An 18269-nucleotide genomic window follows, 5' to 3' on the forward strand; every position below is an offset into this window, starting at 1 on the left:
CTGATGATAGCCTGTAGAAAGATGATCAGAGAGGCAATATATCGCCAGAAGTCTGGAAAAGCTTGAACTTCCAGTACGGTCATGAATGAAAGCTCGTTGTAGTATCATGCATATTAGTTCATAAGAGTAACCCCATCAGTTAGCAACTAAAAATATGGTAGAAATGCCCAGCCCTAGCCCCACAGCTACCTTACTTTCAAATGCAGCAAAACAGAAGAAAATATTGTTTAAAGTTAAGGCACAGCCCTGGGACCAAAGACCTGCAGCTTTTTTTATTGATATATCTTTAGGTATTTTATACTTTTTTGAATCTTCCATAAACAAGCTCTAAGGTGACACAGAATATATTACAGGAGAAAAAATGTACAAGGAATATGTATACACAATAATCTTTCTCTCACCAAGAGTTTCCAAATATAGCAACACCACCCTGACAAGGATGATGTTATAATAAGAACTGATAATTTACAATTAACATTACAGTATGTACAATACAATAAATACATGGTTGTAAACAGAGACAAACAAGACTGTATTACAGGTAAGGTCATTTGGTGAGAAAAATGCATGGCACAAATAAAATAAATAATGCGTCTGAAAAGAAATGTCAAAGCTTTCTGTAAAATCCATTTCATTCAAGTTTTTTAAACTTCTGAATGCTATTTGTTCTATCTATATTCTTTCATTATCATTTTTAATAATGACACAAAACAATTTAAGAATTCAAATACAGCATTATTGAGTACAGTAACTTGCAGGCTAAAGCGTACTGTTATAAACAAGGTGAATTTTCTTTTTTCCCCCCACTCAATACCCACTCACTGCATTTCCTTATGGCAAAAATATTCAGAACACATAAAGCCACTTGTAAATTGTATTGGTTTAAAGCAGTGTGCAATGATAAAACACACTTTGGAGAAAGAGGAAAAAAAAGATTGTACAGTGCATTATATCCCCTGGCTCTAACAAATGATATAATTTTCTATTATTTGATTGTCCACATGTATGGGTGTATATCTCACAATATGGTGTCACTCTTTTCATTTACTTTCAATTAGTACAGACACAAAACCTTTTCAGGTCCCTATTGGTTATTTTGAAATTTATATTGCTTTTCCATTATTAAGGTTCCAGGCACTCTTGCGGACTGAAAGGATTTTTAGATGGATCAGGTTCAGGAAGAAATTATGAAGAACAAAAGAAAGAGTCAAAAACTGAAAAAAACCCCTTGTGTTCTCTTCATTCTCTTTACTCCTACAGCATCTTCTGTGCTACGGCCCAGTGAGGGCTAAAGGTAGAGAAAACTATGACCTGTATATAGAAGAATGCAGAATGCATTTAAAAGCTGAATTATTAGCCAATCGTTTTTAAACAGGCTTTTATTCTAGAACTCTGACACTTAAAAAACCCCCTGTATTCGTATCTGCAAATTTACTACAAAATTAATCCAAAGGGGAAATAATGGCTGTTGCTATGTCCTTTTGTCAAGAAATCATCTTGGTATTGTCATTTTACCAGAATTTTACAGAGTGGGAGTCTGCTAAACTAACAGTAGGCAACTATTTCCCATCTTCCATGCTCAAAACTACAATTTTAATGAAGAGTGAAGTGGAGGAAATAGAATTCCTCCTTCTTTCATGTGACCAAACAACAGGACTGGAAAATGACAAATACAAACTCCTACCTCCCTTTAACTTTCCAAGTTACAGAAGCTTTCAGTACCAATCAAACTGAAAAGCAGGATTCCCTCAGCACAAGCTGGATAAAGGATGAAAAGATCTGAGATTGAAATAACGTGGAGTAAACTACAGCTCTCATGATCCATTGCTCATTGAAAACATAAAAAAGACTGACCTGGCTCTTCTTGCAACAAAGACATGAAAAAATAATGCTGGTCATTACTTTTATGTTGTACACATCTCAGATTAGCAAATGGTTTAACTAGATAGCTAACACAGGTAAAAAGTTATTAAGAGAGTCAAAACTAGAAATATTACACTAATGCTTTTTTCTCCAGAACAAATATTCCATACATTGTATTGGCCTGTTCTGATTTAGCAGTCTATAGCTCCCAGCCAAAAATGGTCTGGAAACTGTGTTTCAGTGGGATGAATTTTATTAGTAGCCCAAAGAGCTGCTTCTGTATTAAGATAACAATTCCATTACTTTTCTTACGGGCTCTAGTCCTGCAAATCCTACTCTTAGCAGTTGCAGTTGGTTTCACTGGACCACTTCTTGTAGTAAGACAGAATTGGCAGGATCAGGCCACTATGAGGGCAAAAGCTCAACTTAAGTTCCTCTAATACGTTTGGGAAAAACGTATTGGGAAAAACAAAGAAAAAAGCCAATGGACTGAAAGAGTTTTATGTAACACAAAGGATATTCTTGGAACTCACTAATATATAAAATAATAGACTTTTACAGCTCAATATTACCATGAGATTCTAAGGTGCAAAAAAAGAGAAGGAAAAAAACCTAGACGTATTATCCAGTGTAGCACAGATTTGTACTGAAAACTTGCAAGTTATTCTTTGGAAAAAAAATAACCAGTGGCAGATGAAGTCTGAAAGTGTTTTTCTTTAAATAGAATACCTCAATACATTTAATAATAAAAGTAAGCTCTACAAAAGATCTCTCTTTTACATATTATACAAAATGCAGAGGTTAGTGCAACCCACTGGGTCACGCTTTTTTCAGTCATGTATCAGGAAGACTTGAAATTAGAAAATTATGCAATTTCCACCGCTCATCTTCCTATTGGTAACAGAATCATGTTGTGTCCCACCATTTATGTGCATTTGTTTTCCAGTAGGAACCTCAGTTTATTTTCTGTCTGTTTCCTCTCATGATGAACATTAGCCAATGCTTTGCTTGTGAAATACAATTAATTCAAAAACTGTCAAAGCGTACCAGCATTCGGTTGGCAGGTGGTACTCCTCTGAAAACATTTGCTTTATTTAATCAAATCTGCCAAATGGAAATCTTATTAAAATGTAGTTTATGGATGCTCTCCCCCTGCTTTCTGATGCCATGGAGGTGAAAATTCTGGTTACAATATTCCTGAGTGCCAAACTGAGTCATCAAGGTCAGTTTTGATCAACGAACATCCTAGCAGATGACAGCGAGTTGTGACCATGGCTGTAGCATATGACATACACTTTGGAAACTGTTACCTAATAATAAAAACAAAACAAACAAAAAAAAAAAAACCAGAGAGAAGGAGGAAAAGAAAGGGAGAGGGCGAGAGAAAAAGAGACTGCGTCTTCATTGTTACGTGTCAGGAGAATGGTCTTCTACCACACAAGGCTCTGGCTGGTTCTCCTCCTCTTCTACTTCTTCCCCTACATGCTCATCAAGAGGAATTTCAGTGGATTCTGAATCCTGGGTGCAAAGAGTTTTGGAGTCACTGAAGCTGGTGTCTTCTTCTACTTGACTTCCACTGTCCTTTTCGGTGTCTGACTCACCGTCTTCCTCCAGTGTTAGTTCAAACTGGAATTTTTCAGTTTGGCCCTGCCTACCCTCCTCCTGGTCATCAGGTGCAGGAGAGGGACTTTGAGGGATTGTGCTCTGGTACCATTCTCGATTGTCCTCCAGTGTATCTAAGATATCCTGGGCATCCGGGTGAACAAGATCTGCCCATGTCTCCCACAGAGGATGAACAATGTAGTCTATGAAACCCACCTGTTTCAAATAATACAAAATTAAGATGAGCTCTTATTCACAAAGAAATAAACAACTATGCCTGTAAGTCATGCAAATTATGAGAAATATAACACTAGTAAGAGACACTAGATGCACTACCCTTAAAGGTGGCTGAAAGGAAACCTTGCTGTTTTATCTATTAAATAGGGTCTTCTACATTTCAAAAGTCTGATTCAGGATATTGGATAAGGACTTGGAAAGTATTTGTTTTCAAATGAACTGTTCATTCCAAACAACTCCACTACATCTAGTGAGACAAACAGCTGCTTTATATTTAATCCTGCTTTTGAAGGAAACACTAATGAGCAGCTGTACAATACTCTCTTTTGACGTGTATGCTTCATTGCAGATCACAACAGCGATGGAATCCCTTCAGCAACACACTGCCAGGCACTGTTTTCACAGTAAAAATCTCAGCTTCCTTCACTTACTACTCAGGAGCTGAACTAATTAACTAAGAGGAAAAAAAGGAAATAGTGCATTCAGAAATTAATCAAAACATGGCTATGGACGATCCTTTTCTGTTAGAATGTCATACTGTGTTATTTAATTGCCTACTCAAATCAATTACCTGTGATTTTTCTACAGATGCATTGTGCTTATCACACATGGGACTTATCTCCATTCCCCTCTCTCTTTCCCGATCTCCCTGACGGAAAAATTCTTCCATTATTCTGTCTGTCCATTGGCGGTAGAGATGGAGTGGCTTGGTTGGATTGCTTAGATCTGCACAGTGCACCATATTCTGAAGAACCTAAAATAGATTGAACACCTGTGGTGTTATTACACTGGAGAAAAGCAGTTCCTCTTCCATTTACACTTTTGGTGGCTGTGAAACAGAATCTTGAAAATACATGCAGTGCAAGATTTATTCTAAAGAGCAAAAACTTATATGCTTGAGTGCTTTTCACACTTGCAGTAATAGCCATGAATTACCTTGGTTCTGCCTGTATAAGGGATAGAAAATCTTTGAGAGAAAGACCAATAGGTGCTGATAATCTGAAGGGAAGGCCAAAGCCTCATTTAGTCCAGAAGTATTCTAGCATCTCATTACTGTCTCAGAGAGTCACTCAGTACCTAACAGAGTATGTCACAGGTAGGAAACATAAGAGGGAGTAGAGGGAAGGTAGTGAGTCATGGCATAAGAATGGACAGCTGATCTAACCCATGCTAGAAAATGGGCAGACCAATGTTATTAAGGTTGTAAGTTAATACAAGTGACCATTTGCCGACGAATTTCCTTACCTGAATCCTGTCTGAATAGTTATCAAGAAGTAGGACACCAGAACTGGTCACTTTTTTGGTTTCAACCATAGTTTTTAAATCAGCCAATAGATTCATATGCTTAGACATGTCTGTTGCAAGTACCTTGAAAGAAAGAAACAAATAAATTAATATTACATAAACTATTCTACTGATTAATAAAAAAAATCCTTGAACACATAAACAAACAGTTCTGGGAGGAAATCATAATTCCTTTGTCTGAATACACTATAAAAGTCTGAGTCCTGTATGTCATCAGTGTCCAAAATAGTATGTTTTTTATTTTAAGACTATGAAAAAATGATCGTTCAGAGTTGTTCAGAATTATCGGATCAGCCTAAATCCATTATCAATGCAGTAGCAAATTTCTAACTGTGATGCTGAAATGGCGTACGTGTCCATATGAAAACAGCTTGAAGCAGGATTGTATACCTTTTAAAAAGGTATAGATGGTTATTGAAACTGAAAAGAACCCACTATTCATGTTTGGATAAGACACGACAAAACTTCAAACTTTGCGGGACTCTCAAGCAGAACTCACAATGTCAATGACCATTTTCCTCAATGATTGCCTCTGTTTTTTTGTCAAATTCTGGAAAATGTCACAATTTTCTTCCTGCAGAAGCTTGAAGCCCACAGCTAAGTGATGATTCTCCAGTACTGATGAGTCATTGTACATCAAGGCAAGTTCAGAATCTGCAATAACAATCGCAGGGCAGAACGTTACTAAAGCCTGTGCTTCCACCAAATCCCTTAAGATTTTTCAAATTCATTACATTCATAGCAAGATTCACAGATGAACTTCTAGAAACAGAGTTCCTGCAGTTCACACAGTATCAAAAGCTATAGAATTAATGACTGAACATCTTAATAAATCAAGGCAAAGTATGTTGAAGAAAATAAAATGCTTTGCAGTGAAGCATGTACACATGCCTGGAGTTAGAAAAAATACAAGGAAGGTATTTTTCAGAATACATTTTCATATCTGTATGAGGTCACATGGAAAATAGTATATGCATAAACACACCTAAACTAAAACACACTGAAGTTTTCTCTTCTCATGCCTCCCTCCCATCATAACTACTAAAATTACATTGTTTAAGTCAAGTTGCAGCTATCCAGCACTCAGACTGGGAATACGCAGCCGAGGCTTTGCTGCAGGTCAGGCAGAGAGCAAACATCTTGGTTTTCAAACCATTTCCTTCTGTAGTTAGCTAAGGCACTCAGACGCCTAGGCAATTAGGCCTACGGGTCATTAGTCCATGACAATTGGATATTTTGAGAGAAGGCTGGTAGGATGGTAACAGTTACGCTTCTGGTCTTTTTCTTGGAAGGTCATGTGGCATGAAAATGCAAGCAGTGGCCTTGACTACTGCCTCGTACTTGAGCGTGGTCGATTCCTGACACCGTAACGCTGCCTTCTCCAACAGAAGTATTCTTAACTCAGTCACTCCATACGGCTATGAGAATAACATACACCTTCCTAGCAATGCCTATGCTAAGGCACACACGCAAGGTCTGCATTTGGCTGCTTAGACCTGCTGAACAGCCAGCTCTGACAAAAGCAGTTACGACAATTTTCTGCACAGCTTTAGATTCTACCCAGGTATACCACACAGTCAACTTGCGTATGTTTTAAGACACAGCTTGAAAATGAATCTGTCATAAAAAACAAATACTTTTTATGCAATCACACTTGTCATGTGTGATACCAACTTCTATTTATTACAGCTGTTCTACCCTAAATCTAACCATACATCAGTCTATTCTACTTTTTGTCCTCTTTATCTTCTTTTACAGCAGCTTTGTTTTAAAATCCCTCTGGCTCAATGGGGTGGCTATAAAAGCTCTGCTCTTCAGACTTCATTAGTCTCATTATCCACTCTCCTGCTGTCTTCCTCTCCTGTCTTGAATACATCAACCTTTTGAATCAGGAAACCCTTCTTCTACCTTTCCTTATTCTAATGGCAGCAAAACCATAATAGCAAAAGGGAAAAGAAAGTGAGTTTGTCAAATGATCTCTCATCTTTCACAGAACATTTACAAAGCTTGCCTATTTGTTATTTTTCTTACAAAGAAGACATGCACTAGTTTATTTTCCTTTCAAACAGCCTTCTGATGAGCCCCAACTGCAGAACTCTCAACATTGCCAAAACACTTTGGAGGGCTGGAGCTACAGGGCGAGCTAAAATAGCTCAACTTTGTAATGGAGGTGGAAATGGAAGAAAGTTCCCCCTTGCTAATCTTTGTAACACATTATAAGCTTCAAAAGTGTTTGTCTGGAAGGACGGAGTTAGAGTGATCAAATAAGCATCTCCTCTGACGCTAATACAAGCCATATTTGTTTGTTCTTTAATAGCATTCAAGGGGGATCACATTTTTAGAAAACTGTGTAAATAGACTTTAAATCCTTAAATAGGGAAATAACAATCAGAAATACCACGTGAGTAATTATGAAGAATAAGCTGAAATACGGCAAATATGTACATACTTCAAGTAACTGTAAGTCTATAATGCTTTTTAAAAATGTATTCTTATACTTCTTAGTGAAATGTTAATAAATTGGAAGGTTCACTGGAAAACAAAACTAGGCGGAAGCAAATGATCTTCTAGAGATTAGGAAAATCTACAATTGGAGAGACCTAAATTAGATGGTCTTTATCTCTGTCCCTACAGTTTCTTCTTTGTACAAAGAACAGATCAAAAGGGATAAAAACCCTTTGTCTCTTTCAGCTTGGCAACAGACGTTCCAGTTAGTGATGTTATTTGATTAATATGGAAGTCTTCTCTATCAAAAACTGAATTGAGAAAAACAAGACATTTCTTCTAAGCCACCAAGTAAGCAGCATCAGAATCACTGCTAACTTAGATGATCTGTCTGCCTAAAAGTGAAAGCTTTATGTATCACTACTGGTCCCTTCAACTAGCCAGTCATCCTGCTTAAACCTGAGCAACTCGGTGGTTTCCCTGTAGCACCTCAGAGCCACCAATATCTCCAATATTCAATTTCTGATTAAACAAACAAATAAAAACTTACTTAAGAATTTAGTTATTAGACACTGTTTTGTGCACTAAGCTTGATTCACTCTCTTCCTATACCATGCTGCTGAACTGTATCAGTTACCAATAAAGCACCAGAAATCTAGAGTCATTCCCAATCCTCCTCCTCCTCCACCTCCTCCTCCTCCTCCTCCTCCTCCTCCTCCTCCTCCTCGCAGATGAGTCATCAAATTGAATTTCACTACAGGGCAGCCCTCAGGCCATTAAGGCAAATAAAATTAGATGCAGGCTAAGCTGGAGTGGAGGTCTTATTTGAATGTACAGCAGCAATGAGTCAGAAGAGGAGCTCCCTTCTTCAAACTATACCGCTGATTAGGGGTCATACTATTTTAGCACGAGTGCAATACATTCACCCAAGTGCAAGAATGACAGTATCTATAAATGTGCAACCACATGGGTCAAATACACAACCCTAGGTATGTTTCCATTTCTGTAGCTTTTTCTTCTTCAGTGCTTGGATTATTAGTATTATTTAAACTTCTGTACTTCTGGGTCAGTTATCGTAAAAGGAGAAGTTGTCAGACGGCAAAAGAAATGACATCGTATGACGGAACTTGCACTGACCTACAATGTCCTACCCACTTATAATAGTAACATACGCCACTGAAATCAAAACAGGCTACATTGGGGCAACAAGCCATTCAGTAAATGTGTCACGATCAGGTTCAATGAAGCTAATAGTGTTTTATTTCTAGTAGAAGATTAAAGAGGGGGGAGAGGTTCACACAATGCTGCAGAAAACAGCCTTGAGAAATGCAGAACAAATACACTGGGTTTCAAATTCAGAGATGACATTAGGCTCTCATTTCATTAGGGCTTTTTCCTCCACACATGGAGCGCCAGCAAGAGACTCACAAAAACAAAACAAAACAAAACAAAACAAAAAACAACACGCTTTGCAATAGCCTGCAGGGACAGGCGACAGGCTGAGAAAATTCAGTCCAAGAGGCATGAGTATGCAGAGATCAGAAACCAAGTACAGCAGCCAGGGAGAAACAAAGATAGGCCTGTCAGTCTATTTGCTGAAAAGAAACTTGTTTTCTAAATTTCTTAAAAATGTATGGCTATCCTTGGTCATATCATATGCTTCCAATTTAAAACCATAAACTGTTGTCTTCCATTTTTTGATTTTTATTTAATCTTCCATCATTTTCCTCCTACAACTTTATTTATTTAACGTAAACCAACTTGCAGGAGAGACCACATCCAATACATTGAAACAGTGCCAGGATTATAGTTCATGTCTTAGTAATTCTTGCTAGAGGGTAATGTGTATATCATTTCTAAAGTTACAAGAAATGCAAAATAATATCCAGTTTAAAATACAAACACCTATCTATTTACTGAGAAAAGGTACAGATAGAAGCAAACAACGAATGAACTATGTATTTTTCAGGTGCTATGTGCAAATCTTGCAGCAAATTTTTGAGAAAACCACTGAACATCAAACTTACTTGTGTTGATAAGAAACTGGTTTGAAACCCCAGGATGATCTACATCATGTATTGCACTGGCAAAAATTGCTGCAAGAATCTCCAAATCAGTGAACACTGCCTAGAAAATCATGAAACAGAAATGACAATCACTAATCAATGAAAAAGTGTTTTCAGTAAAAAGGACTCTACTTTGAACCTAAATCTGAACAAGCAAAACACATTTGAAATCTATCAGGGATCTCAAGAGATTTTACACATAGGCTATCAGAACCTTTTGTAAAATCATTAATTATGTAGAATTTCATAAATATTTCAAGTTCGGCCCAAGTAAAATGATCCTTACTTTACACTGACAGAATCACTAAATTCTGTAACAACTGAAGTTTTTTCAGCTTCAATCTGTGAATAAATCCACTTTTATTAGATCATTAAGTACAGATCAGATCATTAAGTACAGGTTTCTAACGTATAACGCAAATTGAAGTTAAAAATTCCAGCCTGACTCCTATGTATTGTCCTATACTTAAAGACACATCTCCTAAATGATGCTAAAGGAAATGGTGACAGACTACAAGGGGTCTTACTTAACATTTACTGATTTTTCTTCCATATGAGATTATTAGGAAGATAGGAAGAGAGGACTGCCATGGACCTGGCATGTCACTGAGCCCAAGTCCCCTGTTGTCACAAGCACCCACGTTATACAATTGTTTTCATAACTGATCAAGAACAACTCAGAAGTATGTAGGTTAAGCAGTGGCACCAGGCAGACGTTGCTATTTTACTGGCTAAAGCTCTGCCGAGAACAAGGCTATGAAAAACAGCTAATCTGGAAAAAACATAAAAATGCTACTGACAACCAGTTCAGCTGTTTGGTGAAGCCAGTGGTGATTTAAGAACATAATCTGATCTTCCTTCTTGAGATAAAGAAAATCCTTCCCAGGAGAATCCACAAGTGTTTGAGGATCGAGACCTGCGAACAGTCTTAAGGTTCACTTATAACTCTCTTGTTAAGAATGTAAAGCAGAAGCATTCAGTAACATGAAAGACTGGTCATTATGAAAAAGAGTCAAAATGCAGTCCTCCTTGAAAATCAGGGCAAATCCTTTTGAACTACTAAAATTTCAACTGCTTACTTTATTGGCCTTTTTCCAACAATTTACTGGGATATATCAATGTTTCTATGCTAAGACCTGAATTGTGCTTAAAAAAATGAAAAGTAATCTCCATCTTTCTTCCACTTGCTTCTACCTCAGAGATGTAAGCAATTTTGACACGACAATTCTTCAGAAGACAACATATGAAATGTTATTTTTTTCCAAACAATTTTGAAATATTTATGGAAAAAAATGAGATCTTCTAGTGAAAATTTAGTCCATGTTCTACTCTGCCTGAGAAACAAACACAAAATTAGCCTTTCAGGACCAGAATGAATGTGCACAAGGAAAAAAACAAAAAACAAATTGTCCTATTGAGGGAATCCCATTTTATCACTATCTTTGCTAAGCAATTCCACTAACTGTGGTTAGTGAGAATCCCACATGGGAAATAATGATAGAACAGGGTGTAATATTAATAATGAGATAGTGGAAACAAGTTATGCATTGTGTTACAATGAAAAAGGTTATGACAGCACAAATCTGCAAGTATAAAACCATGACTTAAAAGAAAAAGATGTGACATTTTCTGCACAATATTTACATGTAAATAAGCTTTGATCCTCACAAAGTATCTTTAAAAAGGCACAATTCATTAAAGAAATGTTACGATTTCTTTTAAAAATATTGCAGAAACTAAGATCTTCAATATTTAGTTTAGAAGAGTCTTAGCATGACCCTTTCTCTCATGCCTGCCCCTTTCCCACCTCAATGTAGTTTACCTCTAATGCCGGGGTTGATAGCAGGACATGGGTTGACTGAACAACATCTGCAGCATGTATGTTATTGTGATATGCAACATCTGCATGATAATGGTCTTCTAGGGTCATCAAGTAAGTTATTAAAGTATCTACTGGAATCTTAAATGTTTTTAACAAGTCCCGTTCCTAGAAAAGGAAAAGAGAAACAATTAAGATCACAAAGCACAGAAAAATCTCTCTCCAAGGTAAGCAAAAAAAGGGGTGGCTGGTGCTACTTACCTGAAAAATGGTGTGCATGATGACTGTCAAAGGTCTGTTTCCAGATAACTCTGCTACTCGGAAAACCTGAAGGCCCCATTTGTTCACATCTTCTAGTTCCTAGAGCAGAATCAAGCAACAGACACGTTGAGACCTAACACACAAATTCCAGCGTTTTTTGGTTGAAACAGCTACAAACAGCAGACTCATTAAGATTCAAACCTTGCCACTGTGAAAATCATACGCTAAACTGAAAGGGGGAAAGCTGCTGCTACTAATCTTTTAATACTTGATTTTGCAGCTACCAACTTTTCAGATTTTAATTCACTGAGCAGGAAAGAGTGCCTCTTAAGTGGATCACTCCAGAGGGAAAAATGCTACCATATCTTGAATGAGCTGAACTGACACCCTTTGCTCTCTCCCTGCCCAGTGACAGCAGAGTTCAGCAAGGAGGAAACCTCCAGAGGTGCTGTGGTTCTGCTGCTCTCTCCTTGGTTCTCAGAAACACTCTTCAAATAAAGGGGATGATTCCTGAAAACGTAAGGATAAGCATACTTCAAAATGCAAAACTCTAAAATTAAATTAATAATCACTTTATGAGAGTTTTAGATTATTGCCAACTAGTTAGCTGCTGGTGCAAAAATCACAGGAAATGTCACTAAAACACAAAAACACAATTATGTACATAAAATGATACAGCTAAAGACAGGACCTGGAAGGATAGCTCTAATGCTATGTACCAGTTTTGAATTTTCAAAAAACATAGGGCTGCTATATATTTTCAATCCTGTGACAGTATGTGGTATGTTTACTCATCATTCCTCAAATATTATTTATAAATAAGCAGCTTTATTAAAGCATACACAAATGCTAATTTACATTCGATCTCCAGATGAAATCCTGTTCATGTGGAAATTAACCCTTATGGCCTGATTCTGATTTTACTTGTTACTCTTCTGCTTCACCAAATTTATACGATTTCAAGTGAGACCAGCCTTTGGTGCTACAGCTTGAAATCAATGGTTATAAGCAGAGGATGGAATAATATTGACAAGTCCACCCTCTATTTTAATTCAGTGGTTTAAATTCAAGGATTTATATATTCTCTACCTTGGCAAGAACATCTTCTTGGTCTGTTTTAACTCCAAATCTGGGAATACTGGAATTAGTTAGGCTGGAGCTGTGCATCAGTTTTTTGACTCCACTGATCTGGGACATTGGCCTCTTCTTTTTCTCTTTCTCCTTCTGTGTCGGAGAAGGGATTTCAACTTCATGTTGTTTGTCTTCAAAAGAATGAGGAAAAAGAGAATAATTTTTAAAGGAATTGCAAATATTTGTGTCCTTTTCACCACTGAGCTGCATCTTACGGATATTGTAATCCTTAACAAAACTTTTTTTTTTAATGTTTGGAGATTTTGCAACAGGTACTTCATATCAAGAGCAGTAAAAACATGAAAAGATAAACACAGACCTATACCTCAGTATAAGCAGATCTCTATTTCACAAATTGCCTCATTATTTCTGTACTAGCTTTAAATGTGACTTGTGACTGTCCGATTTCCACTTCTGCACCCCTAGCGCTGTAGAGAGGGTCAATCCTTCGGTTATAAAACTGTTACTACAATTGAACAGAAATCTAAACTTTCATCTTGCAAGAAAATTTAAAATTTCTTTTTTTCCAGGAAAAACACTCTGTATTTCAAAAACAATCAGAACAGGAGCTCACGTAAACCTTTACAAAATATTTTCAGGGCTCAAAGGACCTAATACTTGGGGACTGGTCCTGTTTGTGTTAAGATTCTGTACCATTCAGAAAGCCTTTTGCCAGCCTTTTGCCACACCTACAAGCGCTGTAGATGTAGAGGCAGTTCACGCCAGCAATGCAGTGCATTTCTGCACCTCCCAACGACAGTAGGTAATACCAACAAAAGGACTGTTTTGCTAAAACCCAACATTTTGCTGTGGGCTTTTTCCTCCATAGCAGTATCAGCGGCATCACTTCATGTTATCATATACATCAACATATGTGCGAGCAAAACTTTAGACAAGGATTAAACTGAGAGTAAAAGTATAGTTAGGCCACTGTCAGCTGATTGCTGCAGAAACAGTATGGGGGTGTGGAGCACTGCAGACATCTGTGGTCCCCAAAGAAACCCAACTTAGTGCAACAAAGGATTCTCCTGCCAAAGCTGCTAAGAATTTGCATTAATTTTTGTTATTTTTATTCATACTGTATTACAATATAGAGTTTTAACTACTCCCTCCAAATTCTCTCTTCCTTGCTGAAATGCACCTGCACCTTTTCTAGTCCTCAAGGAATATTCCAGCAAAACCAGGAAAATCCAGAACAGATGTTTGTAACATAGGAGTCTAGCAAAAATTACAATTTAAAAAATACCTTAGAACTTCCTGCAATGGTCATTTTCAATGAAGACACTGAAACCAGATGAGGGTAGCAAGTCCTATCTAATTCCCAGATTGTTATTGTGTTTGCTTCTTCCCTTTCTTTTTTCCATTTGTTTTTTTTAATTACCCTTTAGCAGCTGTATTTACTGGACACCTCAAATTCTAAACAAATCACAGCGAAGAAGAGACTGTGGAAATGTCACCAAGCTTTAGCCTGCGGCACTGAGTTCCCTGATTGCCCCCGCTGTACTTCACCACTCTCATATGGACAATCAAGAAAAGGGGGAGGCAGAGTGCTGCAGCTCTTGACTGGTGCAAACTGACAACAGATGAGGAGCAGTGACTCGTGTTCATGCTTTGATGTTTATGGTTTCGGTCATACGCACAAAGTTCAGACCCATCAAAGGGAGGTTCATAAGCTGAGATGTCAGACTAACTCAAGTGAAAGGAAGTGTCTGTCTGAACAACTTTAGATCTCTGGAGGAATTCCACGGGACTGCCTCTGCTTTTGTAACTACAAGCACACAGGGCAAAGGATCCTGCGCCCATCTGAACATCCAGAAAAGACAGCTTGCCATTTTGACCCTGGTTGTGTATGCTCATTGGCAGGTTCTCTTACATTTTACATTCATAGGAAAACAGGTTAATGACACTGAAAAATAAAAACCTTGCATATTATTATACTCAATGTAGGAGCCTTAATTCTTACACAAGGAATATATTTGTTGTCATTATGAATAACTTCATACATGTCATATAGCCCTACTTGGGAAAACAGTCCTTTTGGATTTTTTTTAAGAATAAGAAGAACAGAAAAACCTGTTTTCTCATGACATGTTCCTAACTTTCAAATGTGAGAAAGTCTGTAGATGTTCATATGATAGATCATGTACTAAAATAATTAACTAACTAGATTCATTAAAATTTTCTATGGAGAGAATGTTTTCCCTCTTCACACTGTTGCTCAGAACCTATATACTTCGACTGCATATTTTGAAAATACTCTATTTAAGCAATAATTCTGTAGATTAGGTATTTTGCCCATTGTATTCCTCTTGTACCTACAATTTCAAGTATCCTAGGTTTTCATGCAGCCACAAAATAATACCCATGTCTCAGTAACTTAGAAGTGATTGTCTTTCCAGCCCTCTTTCTGCTCAAGGCTGAGGTCTCATGGGAGAGGCTGACAGATGCATTTCCTTACCCTGTCAAAACGAGCCTTAAGTTTTCAAGTAAAAGCAGCAGAAACTGGTATCTCAGTCTTTTCAGCCTAAGTGGGTCATCTTCTCAGGTAACTGTACACTGTGACTTTCAGGGCTGCTGAAGCTGTGCAACATTACTTCTTTATGACAGAAGCTCATCCCTTTCTTATTGTCCAAAACCCTGCTGTGTTGCAGCGCTCAGGCACGCTACTGCAATCATGGGTAAACTGAACAGACACATTAAGCGACCCATTTAGGATATGGTGACAAGCAGGATAAAACGTACTTAAAAAAACCCGCTTCTTTCAAAAAACACAAAAAGCACCAGCTATGGTATCTCACACGAATAAAACAAGATGTATCTTAACACGTGTGACTGGCACTTTTTAAAGTACTTGCTATCCTGATTTAGATGTATTTAGCTGTGCCTCCCCTTATATGCATAGTCTTTATGAACCAATGGTGTTTTGTTCAAAACATGTTTTAAGATTGGTATACATCTTTATCTTCATGTTTAAAAACAACCATATGGAACCAAGTTTTATTCATTTTCACCAGTTTTATCAAAAAAATATATACTTAGTTCTGCAAAGCCATAGAGGAGGAACCATACTCTTGGTAATATTGTGTTGGGCTTTTTTTAATGCTCACATCCCACCATGCAAGCTCTCAAGCCACACATACTCTCCTGGCAGCAGTCTGTTCAGATGTTGGCTTAGTCATACTCACCTACCCACTCATGTGCAGGCAGGGAATACCAAAGTATCAGAACTGTGCGCTATGAGATTTTATAAGGTTACTTGTGCTTGTGTGCTTCCAGCACACTGAAACCTCTTCACAGTAACTTTCATAAGGGAAACAGACTGGCAGAATTCTTTTTAGTACATAATTAATTAATGATATATTCATTTCTTTATACAGTAGCAATATAGTAGCTATAATGTTACATGAAAATATGTATATGAATATTTATCTGTAATTACACACACAGGGAAACCACATACACGAACTAAATGAGCTGTGAGGAAATGGATCACGTAATCTCTCTGCTCAAACACTGAACAACGAGATACTAAATGTACGGTTTCTGAAAAAAAGAAATTAATATGGAAAGCTACTTGCTTTTAAGCTCTATCACAGCCCAGAGAGAGATAAAAAAACATAAGGCAAAAAAGTTAACTCCCATCATAGTCTTACCTAAGAATGTGTTTGATATATATTCTGAGACCTGATTGCCTGACCTGCTCATTTCAGATAGGTGGGTTAGCTCCCGGTTGAGCATTCTTTTAAACTGGAAAACAAAACAAAAAAGCGTAAAGTTAGTGATCAAGATGTATTTTAGTTAGGATGAGAAAATGCAGTCAATTTATAATTGGAGAAAGGACATGACATTAAGAATATATACTAAACTAAGATAACTATGGAAGCAAAAAATCACATGTAACTTTGGTCTACCCTACCAGCTTATTCGTGGGTTGGACAACATAATTCTTAACCTTCTAAAATACTCCACAGTGATTCAATTACTAAGGCACAGGGTCCTACTAGTAACTGAAAACTGTAAGACATATGTATACACACAAATAATTAATATTACTGTCTTTTCAATTTTTCGATTTGAATTTGGAGATAAAATACAGATGTATTTACATAGGACCCCTTCTCTACTAGGGTTTTCTTGTCATATTTGTAAATTAATCTATTTGTGCATTTTTTTGCAATTCATTTTGTAATATTTAAAGTTTATCTTACCTCTCATCATTAATCTACTCAAACATATTTGACAGCACTACTCAAAACAATCAAAATATCTTACTGATTTCCTACACACCAATATGAACAGAGGTAGGTTTTGTGGTCTTTGACTTAAAATTATTAGACTGGATCAGTCCAATGACTTGACCATTCCACAGTCTCAGAAAATCATCAGCATATGTATGAAATATTGGAGTAGAAAATACCCATTTGTGGAAAGACCTTCCTTTTCCCTCTAAGCAATTCACTGTAGGCACTCTATAGAAGTGGATATTTACATTCCATGAAATGTGTAATTGATTAGGTCCTCATCATTGAGCCTTTCTTGATTCCTTCTAGACTCCAGGGTTAAATGGTATCTTGTGGCATTGTGTTTGACAGACTAATTGCATAATACAGCTCTAGCTATCTTACATGCATTTTCATTGAATATTGCTCTGCCCTGGTATTATCAACAAATAGAACTCAGCAATATTTATTAGCAACTCAAACAACTCTTGCCAATGTAAATTAGCATCCGTCACTACTGAATTTTGCCTCCCGTTGTGCCATCCTTTCATTTTGTTGTTAGATTTCTCAGTTGCCTTTTCTCTTAACAAAGCCAAATGTTTTCTGCCATTTTCAGAATCATCTTTCACCTTGTTCGCCCAATTATGACTATTTATTACATCAAGCAAAAGCTATCCTTAGTATATTTCCCTGTAAACATTCCTCTATGTTGAAAAATGATAATTTATTATTCGATATGAGATAAAGCACTAGACTAAACATTAACCACCTCCTTTCCATCCCACCGGAATCATCATCCCACCGGAATCATCAAAGCCCTTTCTTCAAAGAAGCCTTGCATAGTGAAAGGTGTTATTTTCTCCACAATGTCTTTGTAAGTCACCAATTACCATATTGCTCACAGTGTGCCAAATAAAAATTACCTTTAATATAACACCCTAACCACTAGCCACTGTATTTTCCTGCCATCTTGACATGCCATCAGCTCAGGAAGTTCCTACTACAAAGACTGAACCCTACTTTAGTCATAAGCCAAAGGCTCAGCTTTGATCTCAGACATAGCTGTGTGCTAGCAAGTGCCCAACACATTTCTAAAAATTAGAATCATACTGCAAATACAGTTACACATACTAGGAACTACAGGGCTATATATTCTGCACGAAACCAGTATCAATCTCTATAGCGAGGTCTGATGTTTGTCCCCAATGTCAAATCTTAAAAAAACAAGTCAAGCTTGCAAAGCAGTAAAGTGACTGGTCCAAAATTCCTAAGAGTATTTTTAAAAGCCTTTCTTTAAACTTTTAACACACACTTACGTCA

General features: G+C 37.1%; 1 protein-coding gene across 5 annotated transcripts in view; it reads right to left on the reverse strand.

The window, feature by feature from the left end:
* Nucleotides 1–3268: 3268 nt before the first annotated feature.
* The window catches only part of PDE4D (phosphodiesterase 4D), a 418379-nt gene continuing 403378 nt past the window's right edge, over nt 3269–18269 (reverse strand). For all 5 annotated transcript variants that reach the window (XM_059833973.1, XM_059833974.1, XM_059833975.1 and 2 more), the window contains 9 exons: nt 16383–16476; nt 12688–12860; nt 11599–11697; nt 11341–11505; nt 9480–9579; nt 5507–5661; nt 4948–5070; nt 4274–4456; nt 3269–3681 (listed from right to left, as the gene is read on the reverse strand). In XM_059833973.1, coding sequence (XP_059689956.1) covers nt 3271–3681; nt 4274–4456; nt 4948–5070; nt 5507–5661; nt 9480–9579; nt 11341–11505; nt 11599–11697; nt 12688–12860; nt 16383–16476 — 1503 coding nt within the window. In that variant the 3' untranslated portion in view covers nt 3269–3270. The remainder of the gene's footprint in view (nt 3682–4273; nt 4457–4947; nt 5071–5506; nt 5662–9479; nt 9580–11340; nt 11506–11598; nt 11698–12687; nt 12861–16382; nt 16477–18269) is intronic.

Source organism: Gavia stellata, chromosome Z, assembly GCF_030936135.1.
Source record: "Gavia stellata isolate bGavSte3 chromosome Z, bGavSte3.hap2, whole genome shotgun sequence".
In the NCBI taxonomy this organism is placed as follows: Eukaryota; Metazoa; Chordata; class Aves; order Gaviiformes; family Gaviidae; genus Gavia; species Gavia stellata.